The sequence below is a fragment of the Capricornis sumatraensis genome, chromosome 1, assembly GCF_032405125.1.
Source record: "Capricornis sumatraensis isolate serow.1 chromosome 1, serow.2, whole genome shotgun sequence".
NCBI classification, from domain to species: Eukaryota; Metazoa; Chordata; class Mammalia; order Artiodactyla; family Bovidae; genus Capricornis; species Capricornis sumatraensis.
The window spans coordinates 83,836,302-83,863,435 of NC_091069.1; the positions used below are offsets into that span (position 1 = coordinate 83,836,302).

General features: G+C 40.1%; 1 protein-coding gene across 9 annotated transcripts in view; it reads left to right on the forward strand.

Moving 5' to 3' along the window:
* Positions 1-27,134, forward strand: part of SLC8A1 (solute carrier family 8 member A1) — a 357,511-nt gene that overhangs the window by 261,674 nt on the left and 68,703 nt on the right. Inside the window, exons 2-8 of one of the 9 annotated variants that reach the window (XM_068972362.1) lie at positions 4,954-5,060; positions 8,131-8,151; positions 8,599-8,616; positions 8,730-8,744; positions 13,416-13,484; positions 18,770-18,900; positions 23,013-23,112. In XM_068972362.1, the coding sequence (XP_068828463.1) occupies positions 4,954-5,060; positions 8,131-8,151; positions 8,599-8,616; positions 8,730-8,744; positions 13,416-13,484; positions 18,770-18,900; positions 23,013-23,112 (461 nt within the window). Of the gene's footprint in view, positions 1-4,953; positions 5,061-5,589; positions 5,694-8,130; positions 8,152-8,598; positions 8,617-8,729; positions 8,745-13,415; positions 13,485-18,769; positions 18,901-23,012; positions 23,113-27,134 lie in introns of all 9 variants that reach the window. The other 8 variants (XM_068972418.1, XM_068972224.1, XM_068972282.1 and 5 more) reach the window with 8 other exon arrangements.

Here is a 27,134-nt window from a genome sequence, read left to right on the forward strand (position 1 = left end):
TGGTTGGCTGCTCGTATTCCTCAGAGCTGGGAAGCCCCTATGTGTTTGTGGCATTTTTCAATTAATCCTGATAGGATCTTTATCACCTCAAGGATTTAACTTTTTAATACACCATCATCCAATATAATATGTACTGCTTTCCTTTTAAAAATAGAATTAAAAATCTATTGCTGGTCATCTACGCAGTCTTTGTTAACATAAAGATTAAACAATAAACTTCTGTATTAATTCAAGGTAATGATTTAGATCTTTTAAAGTGGTCATAAAAATACTGCACAGCTCAATGAACAAGGACCTTGTAGGTCATGTAACTGAAAGATACTTGTCTGTGGATCCGGTCACAGGAGCCTCACTTTGTGACCTTGGAAGTTTCTTTACTTCTCAGTTATTGTTTCCTCTGTGAATTGTTAAATGGTAGAAGTTACTTCCAGGCCTGCTAGAAAGATGGGTGAACTAATGCAAAATGCCCATCAGTTCATTGACCTCTGGGAACGCATGTACACCCGTGGTGGATTCATGTCAAGGTATGGCAAAACCAATACAGTATTGTAAAGTAAAATAAAGTAAAAATAAAAATTAAAAAAAATTTAAAAAATAAAAAAATAAAATCTTTTCTAAAGAGAGATTGCAGCACCTATATATGTGGAATCCTCGGTAAAATCTTTCTATTTTATGAGGATTTAGAAAGATTCTCTTCTTTTTCATCCTCCAACTCCTCTTTTCTCACTTCTCTCAACTTCAAGAGTAGTCTTAGGGAAAAGAAAGCACAGAAGGACAAATTGAAGCTGAAATTTGAAAAGAGGCTGATTCAAATTTGGCTTAATAATGAGATATTAGTATATTGAAGAGATTTCATTTTATAACTCTTGCTAATAACACCATCTCTTTCTCATAGTTTGCCTGAGGCACCCCCTGATATAAGAACTCCTGACTAGGATGCTTGAAGGAATTTGGGTCCTTTGAAACCCATCAGATAAGAGAAAGACTGAGAAATAAAACATAGACGTGGCTTTGGTATCATCAAAGGAAAGGCAAAAATCAAAGCAAGGACCTGTATTTTTCCACTAAATAATTTGATCTTTCTTAACCAAATGCTTTTTTTTTTTTTTCTAGAAATGGAACCAAAATGTATCTCCATAAATATTTTGGCCATCCTGAGAAATTATTTAATGTTTTAATGATATCATAAGATTTGTAACTGTGTTGCTAGTTTCCAGGAAACATAATTTTTATAGTATACTCTTCAACTTTAGAGTGATGTAAAAAAGTCAAGTGAGAAATTCTCCTTACCTTCTTCATCATGATTAGGGTGATTGAAAATTGCATGACACAGTTTTTCTGTTTGTTCCTTATCAGTGTAAAATTAGTGCAGGTGTTGTTGTTGGGTGAAAGGCTGGATCTCCCCAACTATTTCAGTTTTGTTTTGGTTAACTTGCTGATTTAAAGAAATAATAAAACTAGTATAATGATATATATATAAGTGAATCACTTTGGTGTACACTTGAAACTAATATAACACTGTAGATTAACTATACTTCAAAAAAAGAAAGAATAGCAGTTATCTGACTGCTTCCCATTGATAAATAGAACCAAAGTATAGCCAACATGAATCTATGTGCTCAGAGAGAGAGAGTCTTGTTGCAGTGCAAAAGCCCTATGAATATGGGATTGGTGTGGCAATGGGGGCAAAGTGAAGAACCGCTAAGATCATTCAGTCCTTGAGATTTAATTTCCACTGCAGAACTGTGAGGAGCAGAGAGAGATGTGCTTCTGCTGATTATCAAGCTAAAAGTGAAACTGGGGTTTTCACCAAACCAACCCCATCTTATTTACTTCGCCCATGATGAAAGAAGTGGCCATAGTCTTTCATTAGGTTCTGGAAAGTGAGCCAAAGACATGCCAAGGATATGATCCTTTAAAATTTACGTAGGTTAGTTGCACCTCTCTGCCTTTGTTAAGGGGCTTCCCATGTGGTGCTAGTGATAAAGAACCTGCCTGCCAATGCAGGAGACACAAGAGATTTAGGTTCGATCCCTGGGTTGGGAAGGTTCTCTGGAGGAGGGCACAGCAACCCACTCCAGTATTCTTGCCTAGGGAATCCCATGAACAGAGGGGCCTGGGGAGCTGCAGTCCATAAGGCTGCACAGAGTCAGAAATGACTGAAATGACTTAGCACGCATGCACCTTTGCTAGGGGGAGAAACAGTTTTGTTCTAAAGCAAAAGATGAGCATTACCAATCTCTTCTGGTTTTTGCCTCTCTTGATTCAGAGGACTAATTCATATTGATTTCTTTATCTTGCCTCTTTAAATTGACTGAATTTTCCTTTAATAATCAAGTTTCCTATTAATAGCTATACTGAGCAAGAGGAGTAAAATCAATATGTGATTTAATGGCTCCTCCTGTCAGGGGCACTATTGATTGTATTACTAATGATTTTGAAATGATATACCATTATGCAAATCCCATCTGTTTTAGGTGCCTTTGCCAGGCACCTGCAGAAGTACTGTTTTCTTTTCCTTCAGAGTTGATCTTCCAGTGTCACAGTTATCAAGTACTAAAACGTTTTCTAAGGATTATAATCCCAGTGACTAGAGATACTCTATTGATAAATTTTAAGTGTTTATTATATAAATGGGTGGGGTGAGACCCTATGTTTTTCACATTGATCAGCTACTCAGAATGTAGAAAATAAACCTATCACAGCAATAGCAGATTAAATTCACCAAGGATCAGAAACACTATGTTACTTGGGTTTTTCTGTTTATTTATGAATAAGTGGTCATGTTGCCCTTTGGGAATGAAACTGGGAGCCTCTTCTAAACAAATGCTTGCCCTAATAGAAAGACCACTCCAAGCACCTCCACTATGCTTTATTCTATAATAATGCATGCTATCTGGGATGGGTTGGGAATACAGGATGGAAAAAGACAAGTCAAATGTTTTTATGTAATATAAGCAAGAGCATTGCACCATGTGCTCTACCGTGAAGTATCTTGATTAGAGGCCATTAGGTCCAAAAGACAGTAGCAGGACCCTTCTAATGCCCACCAGCGTTTTCCCACACACGATCGTATGATGCTGAAGGCTTTAGCAGCTACGTACAAGTATAGTTTATGATTACAAGGCAGTAAAGTGGAAATTAATACCTAAAATGCAGTTTTTTGAAGAATAAATTTGATCTCACTTACCAAATTCATTCTAAAATGAAAAACACATGTATCATCAATTCCTTTATCTTCTTGTGCTTTCTCTAATATTTTGTATGTTTTTGGATACTGAGGAATGATCAGATACCCTGATATAGTCAGAGCAGGCTGGTTATAGATATAAAGTAAATTGGTGAATTTCAGAACATAGTTTTGGAAGTTAGGAATTGTTCACCTGAACTTTTGTCAGACTGTTGGTAGTTTTACAAATATCTAACTGCTCTTTAAAAATGATGTTGCTTTAGTCATTGACAGGTGCTCACCTAGCCTTACTATTTCAGACAAAGCTGAGATAGAAAGACACTATCATGTGTTCCAATTCCTTAGCAGTGAGCCACTGGGATGTGAGTATTATGGGGGATGTTCTTTAGGTGAGGAGCAGGGAGGAGGTTATGAGGCTCTTTAGAACCAGAAGCAGTCATTTGTTCTCACTTAGCATTAGAGGCTGGGAAATTCAGAGAATTAAAAGCAACTTCTACGTTTATTCTCCTTCATATGAGAAAAGAAAGCTGGTGCTCTTTGGCATGTGTAGGTCTAAATGAAACTTGAGAGCTTTGATCAATAATCAAAAAAAGAATAAAAGAGAGACCTTTATAGAAAACCTGGAAAATTCCACCAAAACTAAATAATGTGCATGACATTAAAACTGTGTGTCTTTGAAAACTCGATCATTTTTAAACCTTTAGTCAGAAATATTCTTGGCCAATGTTACTGAATAAAAGATATTTTCAAGAACAAACGCGTGTTTTGGGGCTCTGAATAAGTTGTAATACATGAAGTGATTAAACCCTTATTAATTGGAAGGTAACACTAGATTCCTCTTCAGAGTCATCAAGCCTTAGGGGAGGCTGAGATTTGCATATTTGCATTTGTCATGCCTGCCTGTCAATCACAACCATAAGACAACAAGGCAAAAAGTGTTAAAGGATCGATTGCAGGAAGAATTCTTATTGAAATGTCTTGACATATCCATGGAGTTTGCAAGAAGGATAAAGAGTGTACTTTGTCTAAGCTGAAACTCAACTTTGGGAGGGAAGAAAATAGAACATCACTCCTCACCCCCACTTTAAGAGGCCTTCATCTTTAGAGAGACAAAACACAACTTCCCCTTTTGATCTAGGTGGAAAATCTGACTCACTTGAAAATGAGTTTCACTCTAGGACATTGGGTGGGGTAAGATATTTTATTTTGTGATCCTTTTATATATATAAATATATATATTATTAAAATTTTATGATAAAAATGTCATGTTTGGAAATAAAGCGAAATGAAAGCCTCACAAAATGATCCTCACAAAAATGATCCTCATGCCTATTATGAACAGAGGTAGCCTCTGTTCATATTTTGATGCGGTTTACTTATTTGTATCACAGGAGTGAATTCCAGAGCATAGCTCAGACAGTCCTATGGTTAAGGTATTTACTTACATTTTTCTTTTCTTATTATTGTGATCTGTGTTTTTCTGCTTCCCACAATGATGATAAACCCAGCAGTATGAGAGCTGTGTTTTGACTGAAATAATTCTGTGGCCGTGGGCAGGGGCGCTGTGCATTGGGTGATCTCTCTGGTCTCTCAGAGCCATCCCACACACCCTTTCTGGAAGGACAGTCTCACAGTCCAGAAGTTTCTCAGTTGGCGTTTGTCTGGAAGTGCCGCTCGTTAACCTTGCTTTCCTCTTCTCTATGTTCCTTCTCTTCTCTTTCCTCTTCCCCTTGTTCGTCAATTTCTATTCTTCTCTGTTTCAGCAAAACAATATCAGTCAAGGTAATTGATGATGAGGAGTATGAGAAAAACAAGACCTTCTTCCTTGAGATTGGAGAGCCCCGCCTGGTGGAGATGAGTGAGAAGAAAGGTGGGGGAGCTGCTCCAGGGCTGAGCCCAACAGCTTCTGCTGGCCTGTGCCGTCCCTGGATGCCTGCACTCTTCAGAACGTGACTTACGATGCACACATCCCTCCACCTATGTAACAGGGCATAGATCTCCTTGGGGCCACAGTAGGGCTGGCCTGGAGCCCCATCAACCAGTTTGGGCCACTCTGCACATTGCAGTCTGAGCATCGGCAGTACAGCCAAGCTTCCATTGCTGGAAATGTTGGTGCTGATGCTGGCTACACCCCCATAAAGCCAACTGTCTGATTTCTTAATTTGGGGTACCTCCTGACTGCTAAATTGAAGCAGAAGAATTTGTATCAGTGATGGATTGGCAGAGAAGATTGGCGGGGGCCAGCTGAGAGTCCCTGGATGCCCTTTTACATACTCCTGGAGGTCCATGTGTGGCCAGTTCTCCTTCCATAACATCACAGTAACATGCTGCTTGGTGAACACCTAGCATGAGCGTGTGACTCCAACCATTTGTTTTGCCTTTGTCTTGTGTTCCCACAGGAAGATCATTACCATTAGAATATTTGACCGTGAGGAATATGAGAAAGAGTGCAGTTTCTCCCTTGTGCTTGAGGAACCAAAATGGATAAGAAGAGGAATGAAAGGTGTGAGAGTATACAAAGACATACCAGCGAGAAATTGTACTCTTCTCTCCGTGTCCCCTACTCTCACACTTAACTCTCTCCTCTTCCTCGCTTCCAAGTACTATACTTCCTCTCCTTTGAAGCTTTAGCAATTTCATTTCCCTTCCCTATTTCACAATGCACCAAGAAATGCCCCTTTTCTTCAGGAAATCCCAATTCACCTTTATTGATACCAGATTTCAGAAATAATGGAAGACAGTTCTGTAATTCAGAAAGGATGACATAAAAGAATAATTTCTGGGTTTAGTTTTTCACTGCCCAGGAATCATTCAAAAATTTGGTTCCAGCTATTAAGCATCCCCTACTATGTTAGCGATGGACACTACTGTATACATATTAGCCATGGTAGTTGCATCTCATGGTAAATAATAGGAAATTTCAGAATTCAATAATTAGTCTTCCTTAGAGAAGCCAGTTTAAAAAAAAACAGTAAGAACAAAGATCTTTAAAGAGTAGTATTCATTTTTGCATAGTATTATTCATATCATCAGATATGAAATTTGAAAGGTATAAAACCTATAGGCATATGAATTTTCTTTAGTAGAAAGGACATGATGATAGTTGATTAATAACCCTTAATTAAGGCTGATTCTGCCTTATGCTTCAAACTCTCTCAATTCTTATTGAACTGACATATTTCTAACAAAGTTTTTCTAAAAATAAAAAACAGCATGAAATTAAATTTTTTTATTTTTTAAATTTTTACAAATTTTAATAAATTTTTTTATAAAGCTGAATTTTATATCAGCTTTAAAAATAGGTTTTTTTAAAAATTTTGAATTATTATAAAGGCTTCCCATAATTACCCTCTAATAGTGGCCATTTTAAAAGGAATGGTAAATTTAACAGTATCTATAAAATGAACATAGTACATATTGATTGCATTGAAACAATTGATGAGAACAGTTTAAATGGTTAAATGACCACTTTGCAAGAAATATATATTTTTACATGTAAAGGAAAAATCAAATACAAAAAACTAATTCCTATATAGACCCAACATTTGGTGGAATTTAACTAATCTTGCTTTTATTAGAACACACTGGCCTCTGAGTCCATCAGAAAAACAAAGTTGTCCTGACTTAATCAGGACAAGTTCAAAAAGGTAACAGCAGCCTTTGGAATGATGGAGGAGGAGCACTGGGGACCCATTTTAATGCAGCTTATTTAATATGCTCCATAGCAGGTGAAAGAAAAAGACACTTTAGAAAATTGTGCTGATTTCTTACAAAGATGGGATCAAAAATGCCTCATTAACATACAGGAAAAAGCACTTACTTCTAATTGTATTCCTCCAAAGGATTGCCTTTTATCTCAAAGAAGAGCATCTTGGATACACAGCTCTTTCGATTGTCATTTTAGTAAAATATGCCTTCATATAAAAGCAAATTAAAATTCCTTGATAGTACTATCTGCTTTCGACACCCACCAAGTAGATCTGTGGCATCATAAGTAAGATGACTGACTTGTTTTTGAAAGTTTCCTCTAATGCCACTACCATTAGAAAACTGGTCCTAAAGAAGTAATTGTAACATTCTCATCTGGAAGTAATTTATTTGATACATTTAGGCAATAGGTTTCACCGAAATAAAGTGCCACAGTTACAGTCTGAGCTTAAAGCACAGAGCCTGAAAGACGAAATGTTTATGTCCTCTCCCCCCACCGTAAGCCTTCCCTGGCTGACTTGTCAGTTTCCGTGAAATTATGTGTCCACAAGAAGCAATGTGGCTGTCCAACTGGAATGTGCAGAAGTCATAGAGAAGGACACACAAATAAGCACTAATTCCTGGGACTCAAGTTTTGAGGATTTAAGAAAACCTAAGCATTCCTTGATGACCAAAATATCATGCATATAGAGCCTCCAGCGAGAGATCTTCACCTTGGGTCAAAATCTCCTTATCTGGAGGGATGGCCAAAATGAAATGTCCTAAGATATTTTCTCCATTTTCATTGAAAGGTACATGAAAAGTACAGTCCCTGAGATCCTGGATGATTTCAGACTTTTGTCTATTGAACTCACTCACTCCCAGGCAATATTTCATGAGGAAGACTCACTCAAAGATTTAAGATTAACTTCATAAAATATTTCTGCTATATTTGGCAAACTAGATATATACACTGTGTGTAAACATAGAGTGGACATGTTTTCTTAAATGTCAAGAAATGATATATAAAGTGAATTGTTTATATATACAATCACTCACACCCATTTGCAGAAATTAGGGATTTTTTTTGGAAATACTCCCAATGCCGCATTTACTTGGCTTGCACCATTTAGTAGCAGCTCCCAACCACTATAATCAGATCTGCCTGGATTTCTTTCTGCTGATATTCCTCTTACTTTCATTATTCATCTGCTCTCTTATTCTGTGTTTGTCTTTGTCTGTTTCCTTCACAGCCCTGTTATTGAATGAGCTTGGTAAGCATTTCATTTCTTGCATTTCCTTTCCATTTTTCTAGGTTATTTTCCTTTTCTATCAGGTACCATAGTAGCTTTCTGACTTATCTTTTATTTCTATTGATTTATTAACAAGATTGTTGTTTAGAGCGATTGGCCTCATAATTTTGTGGAAGTCAGATAGTTTGCATTCTACTTGGAGTTTAGTATTACCTTTTTAAAAAAAATCAGTGATTTTTTTAGGCATGCACAAGAATTAAATTTGTGCACTGAACATCATAACCGTAAAAGAATGATTAATGGTTAAGTCATGAATTGATGTTTCCATACCTTTCTTAATTATAAATACAATTTGGCAAGTTTTTGTACCTTGGATGGGTTGTCAGGTGGTCTGGTGTCACTGGTGTTTGTTATTTAGGGTGTAAATGAAATAAATGGTAACATTTATTTATTTTCTTTCTTTTTTAGGTGGCTTCACAATAACAGGTATGAATTTTTTAAGTCTAATGAACCAAACTTTATTTTTTACTATCTGTTCTCACCATGTGTTATTTACATTTTAAAAAATTATTTCCCATTTTTATTTCCTTTTAATGAAGGGAAATACCTGTATGGTAAGACAATTTTTTAAAATGTTCTTCATTTTGTCCCAGTTACCCTTAAATATCAAATAAGAACCGTGTCTTACTTATCCTGAATTAACCTTTAGCTGTGGTACACGGAGTGCTGTTGCTGATTTTACACATTTAATGTTTTACACATTAACAGTGGGTGTGTTGTGTTTATTTATGAGCAAATTGGTATGGAGAACCTGTAATTGGTTGTGTTTTGACACTGATCAATTTACAGATATACACATAGTGTTGATAACGTGAGGGAACTCTGCTAGATGCTCCAGAGAGCACCAGAATAAATACAATGACTGCTAGTCTCAAGGAAGCAGAGGAGTTGACATCCAGGCCAACTCCCTGGCCCAAGCTCAGGATTCTAATCACAGATAATGTCCTATTGGGAGAAGACAAAGCAGGCCTTCGCTCTGCCCACCACATCCTTCTGAGAAGTTTTAGCATTCTTAACATGGTAACGAGTAATATGTCTGCCACTTGAAGTGGACGACAAAGTGTTCTGTAAAAACTCCATACTCCAGTTAAAAAATTTTAAACTCTTAAATTCAGAATGGTACCCAGCCACTGTTGATTGCATTTTTAAGCACAACTTTAAAGCTATTTCCTTATTTATAGAAGGGCGATATTTCCTTACCTCATCCTCTCTTTTGACCTTAAATATTTTTGCACACTTTCAAAATCATCCATGTAGATTTAGAGAGGGAAGTAAATATCCTTCTAGTTTGTCTGAAGCTGCAGGTTGAAGATGTCTCTAAAGGCTATCCCAATGGTTGTGGCATTTTCCAATACAATTATGTAGATATCAATAATCTAATTATTTTTTTCTGAAACAAGATAGTTAAACAAATATGTTTAGAAAAGAAACATTTTCAAAAATTCTATTTGAAAATGTTATGGTGGGGGATGGGGTTAACTTAAACCACCATCAGTGTAAACTCATGATTAGGAAGTTTCAACATGATTCTGTCAAAGTGGAACTTTCTGAATGCATCCAATTTCACATGGACTATTGCCTTCCACTGCTTTCTCTCCAGACACAGAGTTTAATGACAAAATAATTCACAGGCTCTTGGAGACATAGAATTTGAAAAGGATAGAAATGTTCAACAGGGCAAGTGCTCACAGAGAATTTCTTAAACCTGATTCGCCTGACTTTCTCTAGGTCAAGTCTTCCCAGTTCTGCACTGCCAATGATGCTAGTTTTGAATCTGAAGGCAGGAATGTACATTTACTTTTAAAACTTTAATCTTTTCTTTTTCATCTTATCATTTACTGAAGTCTTTTTGGAAATAATTCTGATTCAATCACCCAATAAGTAATTGATCCTTGTGTGCATTGAGGAAGGTAGGAATAGTAGTATCTACTGCTTGGCCCTGAGACCTTCACAAAGTCTTTAGGGTAGATAGAATCTCTTGTTAAAATGTATCGATGTGTTTGGATATCTTCCTGTTTTATCATTGACTTTGTCAAGATTTTACTTTTAGGGGCTTCCTTATATATCACTTGAGGCATCTTTCTTTTTAGTAAGTAATTAATGGTATCTAATTTTCTTTTCACGGAAATTGTTCATATCAAGTTCTAGAATACCTGACTAATAATATCTAACATTTTCTGTCTTGGATACATTATGCATCCAAGAGGACAGAATCATGTCTTTCAACGGTTTTCTACTATTTCATATACTTCATTAAGCTATTTCTTATGGTTCAGATTTTAATCTCCAATAGCAGTTTTTCTGGTGTTACCACCTCTTCCCAAAACTTGCAATGATGCAGTTAAAATGAGAGAATTTGCAGAACCCTCTGAGGATCTCTACATTGGTTTGTTCCTCTCACTTTACATGACCCTTCTTCTCTTGAACCAAGAATATCTGGGATCCACTCTCTATAGATACCTCTGGGGAAAGTTCTAAAATGTAGGTCTCAGTTTAGTTCAGTTGCTCAGTCGTGTCCAACTCTTTGCAACCCCATGAATCGCAGCACGCCAGGCCTCCCTGTCCATCACCAACTCCCGGAGTTCACTCAGACTCATGTCCATTGAGTCAGTGATACCGTCCAGCCATCTCATTCTCTGTCGTGCCCTTCTCCTCCTGCCCCCAATCCCACCCAGCATCAGAGTCTTTACTAATGAGTCAACTCTTCGCATGAGGTGGCTAAAGTACTGGAGTTTCAGCTTCAGTATCATTTGTTCCAAAGAAATCCCAGGGTTGATCTCCTTCAGAATGGACTGGTTGGATCTCCTTGCAGTCCAAGGGACTCTCAAGAGTCTTCTCCAACACCACAGTTCAAAAGCATCAATTCTTCAGTGCTCAGCCTTCTTCACAGTCCAACTCTCACAGCCATACATGACCACAGGAAAAACCATAGCCTTGACTAGACGGACCTTTGTTGGCAAAGTAATGTCTCTGCTTTTGAATATGCTATCTAGGTTGGTCATAACTTCTCTTCCAAGGAGTAAGCGTCTTTTAATTCCGTGGCTGCAGTCACCATCTGCAGTGATTTTGGAGCCCCCAGAATAAAGTCTGACACTGTTTCCACTGTTTCCCCATCTATTTCCCATGAAGTGATGGGACCAGATGCCATGATCTTCATTTTCTGAATGTTGAGCTTTAAGCCAACTTTTTCACTGTCCTCTTTCACTTTCATCAAGAGGCTTTTTAGCTCCTCTTCACTTTCTGCCATAAGGGTGGTGTCATCTGCATATCTGAGGTTATTAATATTTCTCCTGGCAGTGTTGATTCCAGCTTCTGCTTCTTCCAGCCCAGCGTTTCTCATGATGTACTCTGCATATAAGTTAAATAAGCAGAGTAACAATATACAGCCTTGACGTACCCCTTTTCCTATTTGGAACCGGTCTGTTGTTCCATGTCCAGATGTAGGTCTACACAGTGAAAAGCAGCTGTAAGCCCTGAAGAGCTTTCCTTTGAAGTCAGTTTGAAGCTTTGAAGTCAAGGCTTTGAGATACAGGAGCAGTAGAGAAGAATTAATCTAGCTCTTGGACTTTGCCTGCAGATTTACACAGTCTTTGCAGCTGAGTTTGAAAATCTAATTTAAATCAGGATATATGGAAATTGAAAAAGTCATTTAGTCCACAGCACAGCGTCTCTATTTCAGAAATGTCATTAGTAGTGGACATTAAATGCTGGGGATGCTTTTGGAATTTGCAAATCTTCTCCTGTTGCTGCTTATCTTTGCCTCATTGGAAGGCCCTTGTTGTTGTCTATGATGTAATCCCCCCTTGACCCTCCAGGCCCATAACATTATAACCCTTATTACGTTATAGCTCATTAGAATCTGGAAAGCATCTCTTATTCATTATATCATTTGTTCTTCAACCTTACAGGATAAGACTTTTTCTCACTTAGAAGAATGAAGGTTCAAAGAGATTAATCAATGTGCTCCAACCACTCATCCAGGGCTCAGAGCTTGGCCTTTACATCCAAGGCCATGTGATGACTGTTTCCAGCACTTTTAATTCCTTCCTCCCAACTCATACGTTCCTACTTGCATCTTAATCCCATTTCAATCCAGAACCTCCACAGTGTCTCTTAAATACACTGTATGAATTCCAAACAAATACAAAAATAGGAAGACCCCAAAGCAGGGAAATTAGAGTGCATTAATTTGGATATTTTTAATAAAATTAAGTATTCTGGCTCAGTTTGCAAAGAGAGAGGCATGTTTGATTCCCAAAAAAGGCAGCTAAATTTTGCTAATTAATTAAAAGTGCATAATAGTCAATATACCTCTTTAAAAGTTACTCTTCTGATCATATTATGCTTATCATATGATAGTTTTCATAAGGCACATGGCTTTCTAAGGAAGCCAAGCTATGAAAATTCCAACAGTTAAACATACTTTAGACCCTCTGGTACTTGGGTTAGAAGAACAAATCCCCTTCAAGTCTGACTTCTCTTAACAGTTGAGAAAACTGAATCTGAAAGAAACACTTTGTCCAAGTATAGACAGCAAGCATATGGCAGAGTTTGCGCAGAGTGTGAATCTTATATGATTCCCAGGTCAGTTATGGGAACTCTTGGTAGAAACCAACAGCAGGTGCATCTGTCAGTCAGATGTCAACTAGGAAATCCAGCCAGTCATGGTGACAATGGAACACCCTTGCAAACCTGCCAGTGTATACAGCCTTTTCCCCTCCAGACTGCCCAAGAAATAAATAAGCATATTTTTTTAATATTATGTTACTTGATCCTCAAACAAGCCTGTGATGTGGACAGAGCAGGTCCTACTATCTCCATGTTACATATGGGAAAGCTGGGGAAATGGCCTGCTCAAGGCCATGTTGTTGGCACCAGTAGGCTCTAAAAGGAGCACCAGGTACTTTCTGTAGTTTGGTGATGCCTCTGGAAGCAGGCACGTGAAGGACATGGTTAGTACGCTCAGACACCTGCAGGAGTGTGGCTGCATTCCTGTCTGTGGCGTGTGTGCTTCATAGAAACAATCTGGCTTGGCTCCTAGAACCCTTGCCCCACTGACCTGCTCTCTTCTGTGACCTACAGAACAGTGACCTCTGACCACTCAGTCCCCAGACTAACACCGTGTGTGTTGTATGCCTTTGGGTGTGATGCTTACTAATTCCACAGAGCTCTGCTGGCAAACCAGTACCATCCATTCTGCTGACTTTTACCTGTCCTTTTGCTAGGCCAGCCTGTCTTCAGGAAAGTTCATGCTAGAGAACATCCACTCCCCTCTACTATAATCACCATCGCAGGTACTCGTTTCCTCACGGGCCTTGAAAACCACAGTTAACCGCCTTCAAGTGTTCTTTGGGTCTTCAGATATTCAGTTCAGTTCAGTTCAGTCGCTCAGTCGTGTCCGACTCTTTGCGACCCCATGAATCGCAGCACGCCAGGCCTCCCTGTCCATACCAACTCCCAGAGTTTACCCACACTCATGTCCATCGAGTCAGTGATGTCATCCAGCCATCTCATCCTTTGTCTCCTCCTGCTGCCAGTCCCTCCCAGCATCAGGGTCTTTTCCAATGAGTCAATTCTTCGCATGAGGTGGCCAAAGTATTGGAGTTTCAGCTTTAGTATCAGTCCAAGTGACACAATTCAGCCCCTGTTCCCACTGAAACATTGCTATACATGGCTTCTCTGCAGTGGGAGGGGTGTCCTGGGTCAGCCACAAGACACCACCACAACAGCCCAGGGTGGGAAGCATGGCGGAAGGGGCAGCATGGACCTATAAAGGGGACTCTGTGCAGAGGCCTCCCAAGTTTCAGTATATTCCAGATTTCTTGCAAATCTCGTTTCTCAGGCATGGGTCTTTTATTCCAAGTATTACGAAGTATGTTTAAAAGCAAGCTGACTTTCTTCTCAGAGTCTGCCTTTCCTGCCTCCAGGCAACATGATGTTAGCCAAACACAAACAGATGACGGTGCATCTGTGGGGTTTCTCCAGAGAGGAACGTTGACAGGGTGACTCAAGGATGACAGAACTGTCCCATATCGACAGTAGGGTTAGAGCCCAGTTTGAGCTCCTTCTCCCTGCCACCGAGTCTCTGGATGAGGACACCGATACCCACTCTCCAGTTGTTACCATCACCCATCACTGGCCGTGGCGACAGAAGCACTCCTCAGTAGGACTTCCCTTGTTTCTCGTATCCCGCACACCCACTTAATCATCATGCAGCCCTGACTGCAGAATTGTTCCAGAATATTCCTCATGGAAATAAATTATGGGCCTCCTTAGGTTCTAATCAGAGAGGCCAGCAAATTGCTGCAAACTGCCAGGGAATATCTTCTCTCAGATTTCTCCCCTACAGATGATTTTATCCCAGGATTATTTTCTGTCTTGTCAATACTGATTTGAACCATGGCTCTTCATTATGCATTTGATCTTTAAGTTGCATTGTTTTTTAAGATCATGATGTCACATAATTTATTATCAACTTCTCAGTAAAATAAGTGAGTTTAAAAATAGGTACAAGTATATGTACATATGGGGCTTCCCAGCTGGTGCTAGTGGTAAAAATCTGCCTACTAATGCAGGAGACAACACACGTGGGTTCGATCCCTGGATTGGGAAGATCCCCTGGAGGAGGGCCATGGCAACCGACTCCAGTATTCTTGCCTGGAGAATCCCCATGGATAGAGGGGCCTCGTGGGCTGTAGTCCATAGAGTTGCACAGAGTCGGACACAACTGAAGCGACTTAGACACAAGCTTACAAGCTTATGTACATATACAGATAGAGAGAGGGGGAGAATTAAACAGAGAATTTCTTCTATCTGAGAAGCCAAACAAAAAGCACAGCATGTGCATAAAGAAGAAAATGAAACTGACTTGACCATATTAAAATGAACTGCATTTGATCCAACACTCAAAGCGACAAGAAACATAATAGTTGATCAAAAAATGTGCTATTAAACTATTTCCCTATTCAATAAAAGCTATCTAAAGAGAAGACACTTTTAAAAATTGCTTAGCTCTCCTCTTTGCCAGTTTCAAAAATCTGGATAATGAATGCTAACTTATCTGTATCACTAGAGTAGTAGGGCTAACTCAGTCATGTCTGACTTTTTGCAACCCCAAGGACTGTAGCTGGCCATGCTCCTCTGTCCACGGGATTTTCCAGGCAAGAATACTAGAGTGGGTTGCCATTCTCTTCTCCAGGGGATCTTCCCAATCCAGGAATTGAACCAAGGTCTCCTGCATTGCAGGTGGATTCTTTCCTAGCTGAGCTACCAGGGAAGCCCATCTGTATCATTATAGAGCAATAAAAGGATTTATCCAGCTACTGTCTGTTACATATAAATATCTCCTAAGTGTTCATGACATTTATTAAGTGAAAATAGCCTTGACCCTACTATGACACTAGGCCTCTGTGCTTTGACTTCTCGGCTTGGAATACCACTCTGTCCTCTATTATAATACCTCCCAGCCATCCTTCCCACCACCTTCACCTGGTGAGCTTCTATACATGCTTCAAGGCAAATTTCAAAGTATCTCCTCTCTCTTGAAGCTTTCCCTGATTCCCTGGGGGCAGAGGGAAGCTGCTCCCGCCCCCTGAATCTGCAGTCCTTAGCTTGTTGTAGTAGAAGTTGCCCGATCTATATGCCTCACTTCCCACTGGACCATGAGTTCCTAGAAAAGAGAATGGGGTTGGAAGGCCTCAGTGTGCTGACGTATAGTAAGAGTGTGATGACACATGTGAAATGATTGAATAGTCTTTCTATGCATAGCGCAAATAGAGACTTTTCTAATGGTGAATTGGACAGTCACATGACAAATACTTAGTAGGCACCTAGAACTTTATCCTGCTACATCATAATAGGCTCTGGGGGATATGAGGGCAATTCAGAGAGCAATGAGACATATTGTTCTGTCTTGTTAAGTTTTTATGCAGAATATTTGTATGTAAATATGGTTTTTTGAGAGGGAAATGGAAACCCACCCCAGGTATTCTTGCCTGGAAAATCCCATGGATAGAGGATCCTGGCAGGCTACAGTCCATGTGGTCACAAGAGAGTCAAAGCCTACTTACTGACTAAACAGCAACAACAAAAGGTAGTTTAAATACAAAAAAGTAGTGTATTAGAAGTGTCCATGTTTAATATATGCACACAACAAATACTGAGAACTAACTTATAGTGGTCATTCCTAAGCAAGTCAGTTGAAGGATATTTCATGCAATAAGAGGTAAAGTTTTGAAAAATAAGTAGGATTCAGCTAGGTGAAAATGGGGAAGGTTTTCTAGATGGGTAGACAGTAGGATAAAGTGTGGCATTAAATTCAAGTCAAGTCTGGAAACAGTGTAGAAGGAAGCGATAGGAACCAGGTGCCCTGCTTTTCTTTGGTTTGGTTCGGATATTCCTAAATCTTGGTCATTCTCATACCTCTCCTGCATTATTTCGTTGGCTTCATACCAACTGTACAGTTATGTGCTCCATCCAATGTTTTGCCTCATGTTTTTACTTCACTAAATTCATTAAAAAAAAAAAAAAACCAAGTCACTAACACTAATGAAAAGCTAGTATTTGTCATAAATACAAAATAATGTTAAAAATTTTAGGATGAAAATAGTTATTAACTTCTAGCTCTATGCAGTCCAGTGCTCTATGCCTGATAAATGTTTTCTCTTTCCTAAAGGATAGAAACCCTAATGTCAGGAACTAGTTACAGATGTAACATCCCCCAAATAAGCATGTCTTCATCATCAGAAGGACTCAAGGATGATTAAAAAGGGAATAACCTTTTTGCTCACTACATGATTTGATTTCATTTACTACCATGTCCATATAGTTAATGTCATGTTCCAAATCATTTCATTTTGTGAAATGCAGTTTAAAGTCATGCCACTATATTGTATCACCTTTCTTTTGTAATTCCTCTATATTTTTATACCTAAATCAACTTGTGGAAGTGGGAGTGTGCTCAGTCGTGTCCAACTCTTTGTGACCCCATGGACTTTAGCCTACCAGGCTCCTCTGTCCATGGGATTTTCCAGGCAAGAGTACTGGAGTGGTTTGCCATTTCCTTCTCCAGGGGATCTTCCCAACCCAGGGATCGAACCCAGGTCTCCTGCATTGTAGACAGACGCTTTACCACCTGAGCCACCAGGGAAGCACAAATCAACTTGAATCCCATTAAAAACAACTTCCCATTTGTAAATAAACTATGAAAAGTGAACATAGTAAATATTCTTCCCCTAATGTCTTCTAATTCAAATTAAAATCCAAGTGGCACTTTCACTTTCATATAAAATGCTAGCAGTGCCTCTAGCCCATCTGCTCCGTAACAACTGGCCTAGGAACTAGTTTTCTGCATCATTTGCTGGTGCATCAGATGGACCCACCATGGTAGGGTCCCTCAGCAGAGGGAAGCCCTGTGTCTTTGGAGAGGAAGGGAGTTGTGAACTCCTGCAATAGCTGATGCCTAAATGCAAAAGGCAAGGAGTCTGGGCTCAAGTCCTTCCCACCCTGATTGCTCCCCAGTCCATAGATTCCCATTGCAGGCAGTTTGCCTAGAAGGTTCTAGAAATGAGGGCATCAGGGCTGCAGTCTTTCTGTGCCACCAATACTAGATCCTTGTCAATGAGGTCCATTCAGCTCAACTGTGAGGGGAAGTGGCCTGTCTTGTTCCACATCCTGAGCCTGAAGGACAGGGCCTGAGTGATTATAGGAAGAGTGTTTGTCCTTCACATGTGCATGGCCTTTTCAGTCTGGGATTTATTTAATGACCTTCACACAGAGAGGAACCAACTGTGAGCTTCCCCTCATTAATGGACTCTCAAGTCCATTAACATTTTCTTAGTACCCACGAGTTTCTCCTGGAGTGTAAATTACTTGGTAGTTCTGGAAATAATCATGCCCCCATGGTGAGTAGTAGTAATTCCCTGAAGGCCTCACACTCCCTCTTCCTTGTTTCCTTTAAGATTAACGTGATCAAGGTCCTCCCAACCCATCAGCTTTGCACCAGAGAGAGACAGCCCTGGAGTACAGGCATCTTACTAAAATGTGGAATGCATGGATGCTTAGCTTCTTAACTTGCAGTAGCAAATAAGAAGCTAAGATAAGAATTTCCCATCTATCATCTCTTTGCCCCTGGGGCATTTTCTGTTGCCTCTTGCAAGTAGAGAGGAAGAGACCAGATTCTTTCTCTTGGCAGCTTTAATTGTGTTTCCTCTTCCTCATGTGCTAAAAGAATGTGTACAAACGGCCAGGTGAACCGGCATCCTAGGGAACACCTGGGTGATTCCCTCATCATAGATGCCATATGGCAGAGTTTTCCCAGGGATATGATCCTGTCAGTTGCTTTTCCTGATCTGTTCTTTGGCTGGTGATTAGTTTGTGGGATGTTTTGATCACTTGCTGTCACCAGTGATCACGGCCCCACATGACAGGCATCTGTCCAGTTCTCTCCCTGCAACATCACCCCAGGGACTTCCAGTAGGTCATCAGGACTTCCTTCCTTCTTGGTGTCCTTGTTTCAGGATCCAGGGATTTCCAAATAAAATGGAGTCTATCCTCAATCTCTTGCCCTTCCGTTTCACAGATGAATATGATGACAAGCAGCCACTGACCAGCAAAGAAGAGGAAGAGAGGCGCATTGCAGAAATGGGGCGCCCCATTCTGGGAGAGCACACCAGACTGGAGGTGATCATTGAAGAATCCTACGAGTTCAAGGTATGCTTATCAGCACTGCCCATCAGGAAGGCCGGGCCCATCTCTGGACCCAGACATTTCATATTGTCGGTCTATGCTGTATGATCCATCCAGAGAGAGGAACTGGCTCACTGATGGAGAGACCATCAGAGCAGAAATGGAATTCGAGAGTTGGTAGGGAACCAACGGATCTTGTAAAGTAAACAGCATCAGAACCAGGGTCTGGGGTTCTGGTTCAGACCCTGATCACTGACAGGATCCAAGGTGCCCTAAAGGGAGGCTTTGTCCAAGAGGACAGCAAGGAGAGGCAAAGATGAGTTCTAAGAGACTGTTATGTGGGGAAGAAACCAATCTTTGTTTGAAAGAGCTAGTCAATCTAGTAGAAGCAAAGCCTTGGCACTGCTAAAAACGAGGTTTTTGTTTGGAGGGAGGTTGGTAAGCTCTCCCCATGGAACATGCGATCGATAAGCTCTCGTGTATATGTAGTCATCTTCTCAAGATCCTAGGACACTTGAGTACAGTCTGCAAGCTGAAGGTAGAGTGCGTAACCATAGAGTTTGTCATCAGACAAAAAATTAGATTTCCAGTTCTTTAGATGAGAAAAGTCGTTTTTCAGAAGTTAAGCAAATGGACCTTAGGGTGAGCTTAGGACTTAGAGGTGAAACTTTCCATCTGTTCTTAGCTGCTTACTGAGCCCTCATCCCACTCCCACCCCATCTCACTCACATGGTCCTCCCTCCTAGAAGCCCCCCAGTAGAAGTGCACCTGCGTTCTTCAGTGGGATGTGAAAAGGTTTCCAGAACTACACGCCAGAGCTCAGCAGCATTTTCCCCACTTATTTTTGAAAAGCAGATTCTGCTTCTGTTTGGAAGACCAGAATGAAGAATCCAAAAGGGAGAATCAGGCCACCAGCCTAGAAACCAGAGCCCTCTGGATTGTATCTGGAGTTTTCACGGTTGTGACTTCTTTGCCTTTTGCTGGGCCTGTTCATTATTTTTTTTAATTTAGTTCACAAAGGAAGGTGCCTGATAGGAGATAGGTGGAAAGAAAAATTTCTTTGCAAATTAAAGTGCCATTCAAAAGATAAAAATGCAATTAAACTTTCCCCTTCAGGCCACCATGGATGTGTTAACTCGTTCTTTCAGCCATTCCCACAGAAGGAAAGAGCAGGATAGACACTGGGACCAGTGCTTTCTAGGCAGACCCCGACCATCAGAACCCACCCGGTGTTTGATCTGGAACCTGGCCAGCTGCACACACATGACTGACATGTGCACACGTTCCCTGAGATGAGGCACAGACATCTCAGCCTGTCTTGTTTGTGGACCACTCTGCTCATGTGTCCATCTTCACTCTCCCTCATGCACCCCTTTTCACCTGGAATCAGAGAGGGCCTGGTGCCACTTGTAGCAGCAGACTCTACAGCTTGGCATTTCTGTAAACACTAGTTCCCCCACCCTCCCAGGACTTGCCTGGGAATTATTTTGTGCCCTCTCTCCTGGAACAACCCTGAGCTTTCCCCTTATGTGCACCCATGACCAGGAAGAACAATCACAGTCACTTCCTTTAGGAAGAATTGGGTTGGGTATGGCAGGGCACAGTCTTCTAGACAGCAAAACTTTCTTGGGTTCAGAGCTCTTTCTGGTAACCACACCAATGATCCAAGCATTTGAAAGTCACCCAACACTCTCTCCATAAGTCTAGTTGTTTGCGATTCTTATCTTTCTAGAATAGCTTCCAAAGGATATGTCCTCAAGAGTTCATCATTATGTTTACTGTTAACACTGAAGGGCACATTGGGTTATGTTTCTGAAGTGCCTTCAAGGATTAATGTTGATATCATTTTATTCTCTTAAGAATTTTTTTCTAGACCATAGCCGTTTTAAAGAACTTGTTCAGAGCCCTCAGAACTGCATCAAAGACCCAAATCTGGGGTCACATCTAACAATATTCAAGTCTGCTTTGCCCATTGGGTTCTTATTTTCTATCTTCTGATGTAGTACTAGATTTTTTTAATACCTGTGACTGAGGGTGAGGTTAAAACAATTGCTCACAGTCTAGTGCAGTAAAGAGCTAACAGTGGACATTTAGGAAATCTCCAGGCCAGTGTCGATGGGAATGCTCAAGTATAAAATTTCAAATTCACCTTATTCTTTCATCTCCTCCTATAGGGCAAGAGAGGACATGTATGTAAATTAAGTCCTGGGAAGAACCCAGGCTATCTCATAGTCTCCTAGGGTTCACATGAACTAAAGTTTATGATCTACCTGAGGTTTTACATATATATACATTTCAAGTTTAGTTTATCTTAAAACTTAGCTCTTTAGAGATATTTCTGAGGCAATATTGTTTGAGGTATTTAACTGTTAGAGAAGATTCTCTTCTCAGTTATTCATCCCCCAGGTGATGGGATTCTCAGCCTTGGTTTTAGAATAAAAAGGGTTCCTTTGGAGAGGCCTGCCCCAAGTTTCCATCCCATTTAGGAAAAGTCAAGGTCATTTCTTGTTACATTCTACAGAGAACTTTGAATTGGCATCAACCGTGACGCTTGGAGGACTTAACAAGATTGGCTGAGTCGAGAGAAAAGTCAGAGGCTTGTCATGTGCTTCTAGTTACGGCAGTCCTGATGATGACAGCTATTATTAGGGGCACTAACAGTTCTAGACACAAAGCTGGAGGCCGAAAGGTCACCACCCTACAGAGAAACAACCTGGCAAGGGATGATGTGGAAAGGACAGAGTGGGCCCGTTGGAGATGGTCCCTTTCAGGTTTATTATCCTCTGAATATTTCACTTCAGTTCCAATGACAGTTGTACTTGACATTCTGATGTGGCTTTGGCCTTCCGGATGGACCCTTCAGATCACATGTTCCTTCCTCCTGATTAGCTGATAACATGCTCTCTTTCTCTCTCAAACCTTAGTCAATTCAGGGACACTGCCTTAAACATGTACAGGTTTTGACCTAAGACAAATGATATGTGTTTTCTGCCTCTTTGCAATGAGTGGGAATTCGAGGAAGCTCTGACAGTAAGTGTGGGCGTGTGGTAGCTTAGTCGGGCAGTAGTCTCTGGGAAGAACGGCCTCAAGTCCCAGAAATGACCCTTCTCCTTGCAGTTGCTGTGATTTGTGGTAGTGCTTTGGGTGCATCTGCTTCCTTAGTTTTCTCGTGAATGCTTGGCTGCTCCTGTTGTCCCATGAACTGACATTTATGTGGAAAGCTAAGAGTGCTAATTGTACAGAACGAAGCTTAAAACAAGTCTTAAAAAAAAGAAGAAGTGACTCAGTATTAGTAGAGCAGTGGAAAACTTAGTGCAAGGTCATTGCAGTGTGCAGTAAACCACGGGCCCCGACCTCCAGGATCTAATGCCTGATGATCTGAGATGGAGCTGATATAATAAAAATAGAAATAAACGCATGATAAATGTAATGTGCTTGAATCATCCCAAAACCATTCCCACCCCAGTCTATGGAAAAAAATTGTCTTTCACGAAAGTGATGCCTAAAAGGTTAGGGACTACTGCCCTAAACCATACGAATTGACCTTTTCTTGGCTTTTCTCTTTTGCAACAGGAGTCAGGTGAGATGAATTCTCTAATAGCCACTAGTCTTAAAAAACCAGTAGCCAAAGAAAAATCCATTTATTGATGATCATACAGCAGCAGTCTTGAGACTCTGCTGTTTGGCTGCATTTCACTGATCAACAAAAATATAGTAAGAATAGGTTTTAATTTGGTAATCTCTGCCACTTCTGGATGTTCACTGATAAATAATGCTGAGCAGGGCATAGATAAATTCAGTTGCAGACAGCACACTCTAGATGAAGCCAAGAGAGAATCAAGTTCATGAAGCATACATCCTCTATTCTCACCACTGAGGCTATTCTGCCTTGGCCATTAGGCATTGAAGGAGGATTGTATTTGCTACAAAGAAGTTTCCATTTCAGGATGTTTCCAAGTCAGGACTGTGCTTGTTTGCATAAACATAACAGTGTTTGATGTCAATACTGTTGTTCTGAGCCTAACATCTGCTACCCTTTATATAACTCTGGGGTTTCAAAATCAAGGAGGTCTGAGATTTCCTGGAGGCCTTAACCAACCCAGCCGTTATTATCTGATTCTTTTCAACCTTTCTAGAGTACTGTGGACAAACTGATTAAGAAGACAAACCTAGCCCTTGTGGTTGGGACGAACAGCTGGAGAGAGCAGTTCATCGAGGCGATCACTGTCAGTGCTGGTGAGTGCCTTTCTATGAATATTATGAATGATAATGTCATTCATTACAAGCTTACTTTTCCTGCCATAAACACTTGGTCTATGTCAAAGCACCAAAGATTCTCTGTGATGAAATTAAAAGAGAAATAAATGTATTTGTAGCATATATGCACATTTTGGGGACAAATTTAGACTTTATAGATGAAGTAAAAGTCTTCAAACAGAACTTCCTTCTCTGTCTACATTGCGTCTTTCTCTCTGGAAATAGACAAGATAAATTTAAAGCCTTGACATCTCAAACTCATGGAGAGCCAATCACAGGGCTTTGTCTGGAAAATTCCCTGAGAGCATGAGAAGTGGCCAAGTGTAGGTCAGAAAGGAAGCAGCAATATCATTGGTGGGGCAGGGTGACATGAAGACCCTTCACCACCACCATCTGCATCATTTTAAACTCTCTTCAATAGCATTAAGTGTTTGCACTGGCTCTGGACATAAAAATAGAATCACATTCTGTTTCTTCCTGTACATGCAAAGTGAAGAGTTTTATTTAGGAAAATCCTGCAAAATGAAGTGTGCTGCAACACAAGGAGCCAGACACCTGAGGAAATTAAATTCAGAAAAATGTATCTGTTTCATGGATCGCCAAGCCTTGTCCATTCTCTGTGTGATTGTATAAAGGTGGAGGAAAGCCCCTTTCAGAGATTCGGGAAAGCACCACCATCAAGTTCTTCTGCTGCATTTCCACTGGTTCTTTCTCTTTAAAGATCCCCGCAGGCTCATCCTCTACTGTTGCAGTCAATGAACAAAACTAGAATTTTCTAGGTAGTGATTCCCAGACTGTAAAATATGGGAACAGCGTCACTAGAGGTTGGATCATGACTTCTAACACAACCCCCTCTTTCCAATCTGCCAGAGAATAATTTGACAGATCTCCCAAATACTGTGGGAACAAAGGATGGGAAAGGAATGTTTGTGCCTGTTTATTAGTAGTACTGTTTATAACCACACTTTGGTTTCTTGCAATGGAGTCCACAGTGGAAATTTATGAACAGTAAATGATGAGTAATTGCTTCGGGGGAGTAAATTTGAAATTTACACATAAATTCTAATGGAGGTGAGAGACTCCCTGTGTTACTCTTTTCAGACTGCTGTCACAAAATACCAGAGACTGGGTGGACTTGTAAACTACAGAAACTTCCTTCTGGCAGTTCTGGAGGCTGGAAGTCCAGTGTGAGGGCCTGGTAGATTTGGTGCCTGGTGAGAGCCTGCATCCTGGTTCATGGACAGCTGATTTCTCACTCTGTCCTCACATAGGAGAAGAGATGAGGGAGTGCTTCAGGGTCTCTCTTTTTAAAAAATGTACTGCATTATAGTTGATTTGCAGTGTTGTATTAGTCTCTGGTATACAGCAAAATGATTCAATGATACACATACATATATTCATTCTCTTTCAGATTATTTTCTCATATAGGTCATCAGAATTTCGAATAGAGTTCTCTGTGCTATGCAGTAGGTCCTTGTTGGTTATCTTATATACAGTAGTGTATGTATATTCATCTCAAGTTCCAAGGGCATTAATCCTGTTGATGAGGACTTTAACTTGATGATTTTATCATTTTCCAAAGGCCACACTTCCATATACCATTATATCAGGAATTAGGCTTCAACATATGAGTTTGGGAGAGACATAAACATTCACTCTCTAGAATTCCCTCATTATGGCTTGTATTTTTTCTGTAAATCTAAGATTAATATCTGAGGCATGGGAGTTATACTCCTTCTCAGAGAGAATACAAACTAAAAGGACAAAGATAACTTGTATAAGACACTGTTGACAATGCTAGTGGTAGAAGATATTTTAAAATAAGCAAATTACTTTCTGGGCTTTGACATATCAGAATTGAAACATTAAAAGCAGCATAAGCCTTAATGGATCATTTCTAATAGTTTCCACATTTCCTTTGGCTGCAGATGTATGAGCATTTAAACGATGATCATGACCTGGCCTCATTCATTCATTCATTCATTTTTCTATATGTCAATCATCGTTCTTGGTGCAAAGGATATGACAGTGAATAAAACAGACAAATATTCCTGCCTGCATGAAGCTTACCTTCTCATGCAGGAGATAGCAGATAAGTAAAATAAGCAAGAAGTCAAAGTGTATGTACAATGATGAGCTTATCATCAGAACAAAGCTGTGGAGGGGGATAAGAAGCTTGCCTAAGGGGCTGCATTGGACAGTGGCCAAGAAGACACAGTCACTGCTCAGTTTGCTTTTCTAGCAGTGGGGTGGTTTTGTGTTGATTTATCGGCACATTTTTGTAACTTTCAGGGACCAAGGTAAACATTTTATGGCTAATCTATGGTAATGGAAAAGAGTGGTTTTAAACAGCCATATGCTGCAAAGTTGTATTTTTGCTCCTGATCAGAATAGGTATACAGAGAAACCACTCTAAAGATGCTAAGACTTTCTTACTTTAAAAGGGAAGATTTTGGTTTGACAGCCCTTTCTTATGTTGAATTAAATCCTCTTGAAATCTCATGAGGTCAGTATTATGACTATCCTGACCTTTGGGAGGAAAAATCTGAGCCTCTGCAAGGCAACTTGGTTTTGGAAAGTAGCCCAGAGCCCTGATCTACCAAATACTAGTCCAGTGTGCTGTCCACAGCTCTTGAGAGAGAAATGTCAAAGCAAGGAAAGCTGCTCCTCCCCTCCGGCTCATGATTTCCCTTGGCTTTGTCACCACTGCTGATACTCTTTTTGTCAGCACTTAGATGATGGGACTAAGTCCCCTCACATTCTTTATTTTATTTTATTTTATTTTGGATTATATAAAGCATCTTTATTCATAATGGAAGCAAGTGATATGTTCTTCAAAAGGTGAACTGACAAAAGAACTGTTGATGAATGAAATGCAAAACCCCTCAAGGATTCTTATTTGCCATGCAATGTATTGTGTTTAAGTTTCTAAATGTATGCTTGGGAACAAGACAAAAATTGCTTAGAAATTTGCAGGCTGCTGGGTACATTGACCTTCTTTACAATTTTATCAGAAAAGCAAACTGATAGTTTATAGGCATTAAATTACATGAAGGGCAGTTAGGAAGCTCAATAGTTGTCATTATGATTAAATTTAGGTCTCTAAAGAATGTTGATATTCTTGGGTTGTTAAATAGACAATAAAATTGGTAAAGCAACATTTCTTGACAACAGAATTTTGTTGGGTTTTAAGATTTCATGGCTAAATAGTTGAGAATTAGAAAGAGTTGCCTTATTAAAAATGTTAAATTGCTTTTAAACAGCTCTACTGAGAGGTTTTGTCCCATGCAATTTTCTGTGCAAAATTGAAACGATCTATCTTCCTAAACAGAAATAATAATTTCATAAATTGGATTTTGCTTCTGTTTCCCACTGATTATATTTAAACTAATTTCAGGGTAACCCCTGGCAGTCTTTTGGTTCCTCTACCATCACTGAGTTTCATAGCTCTGTCCCTAGACCTCCTAGGACCATAATGTTTCTGTAAACCAAGTTCTTTTAGTTCAATATTTGAAGAGTTAAAGGACTCATTTGATTCCAGGGATTAGAAGGGGATTATACAGTCATGTCCCTGAAGTTCTCCTGTCTTTCCCTGGATAGACTACCAGGAGTGGTGGCCTGCAGCACTGAGGTGCCTATAAAAATTTGCAAGACAAGTTGAGTACCATTAGGTGGTATGAGCTCTGCCAGCAGATGTATTTCTAAGGGAAGCCAGAATTCACTGTGTGTCCAGTTTGAATTTCCCCCAATGCCACCTTCTTCCTAGTGTCTCTGCCAAGATAGGAATGAAGGGTTGGCTTTAAGAAATCATGGACCAGCTGGGCTACAAGGGAGAAATGTGTCAGGAAGAGGGCAAAGGTTATCTGGGTAAAGAGAAGCAGAATGCCAGTGCCAATTCCATAGCCAGCACACTGCTGTTCTTCCCAGTAGCCTGAGCTATAGTGAGGTGAAGGGCAGAGGGGTGACAAACCTGGCTTTGGAGTCAGATGCATGTTTGTGTC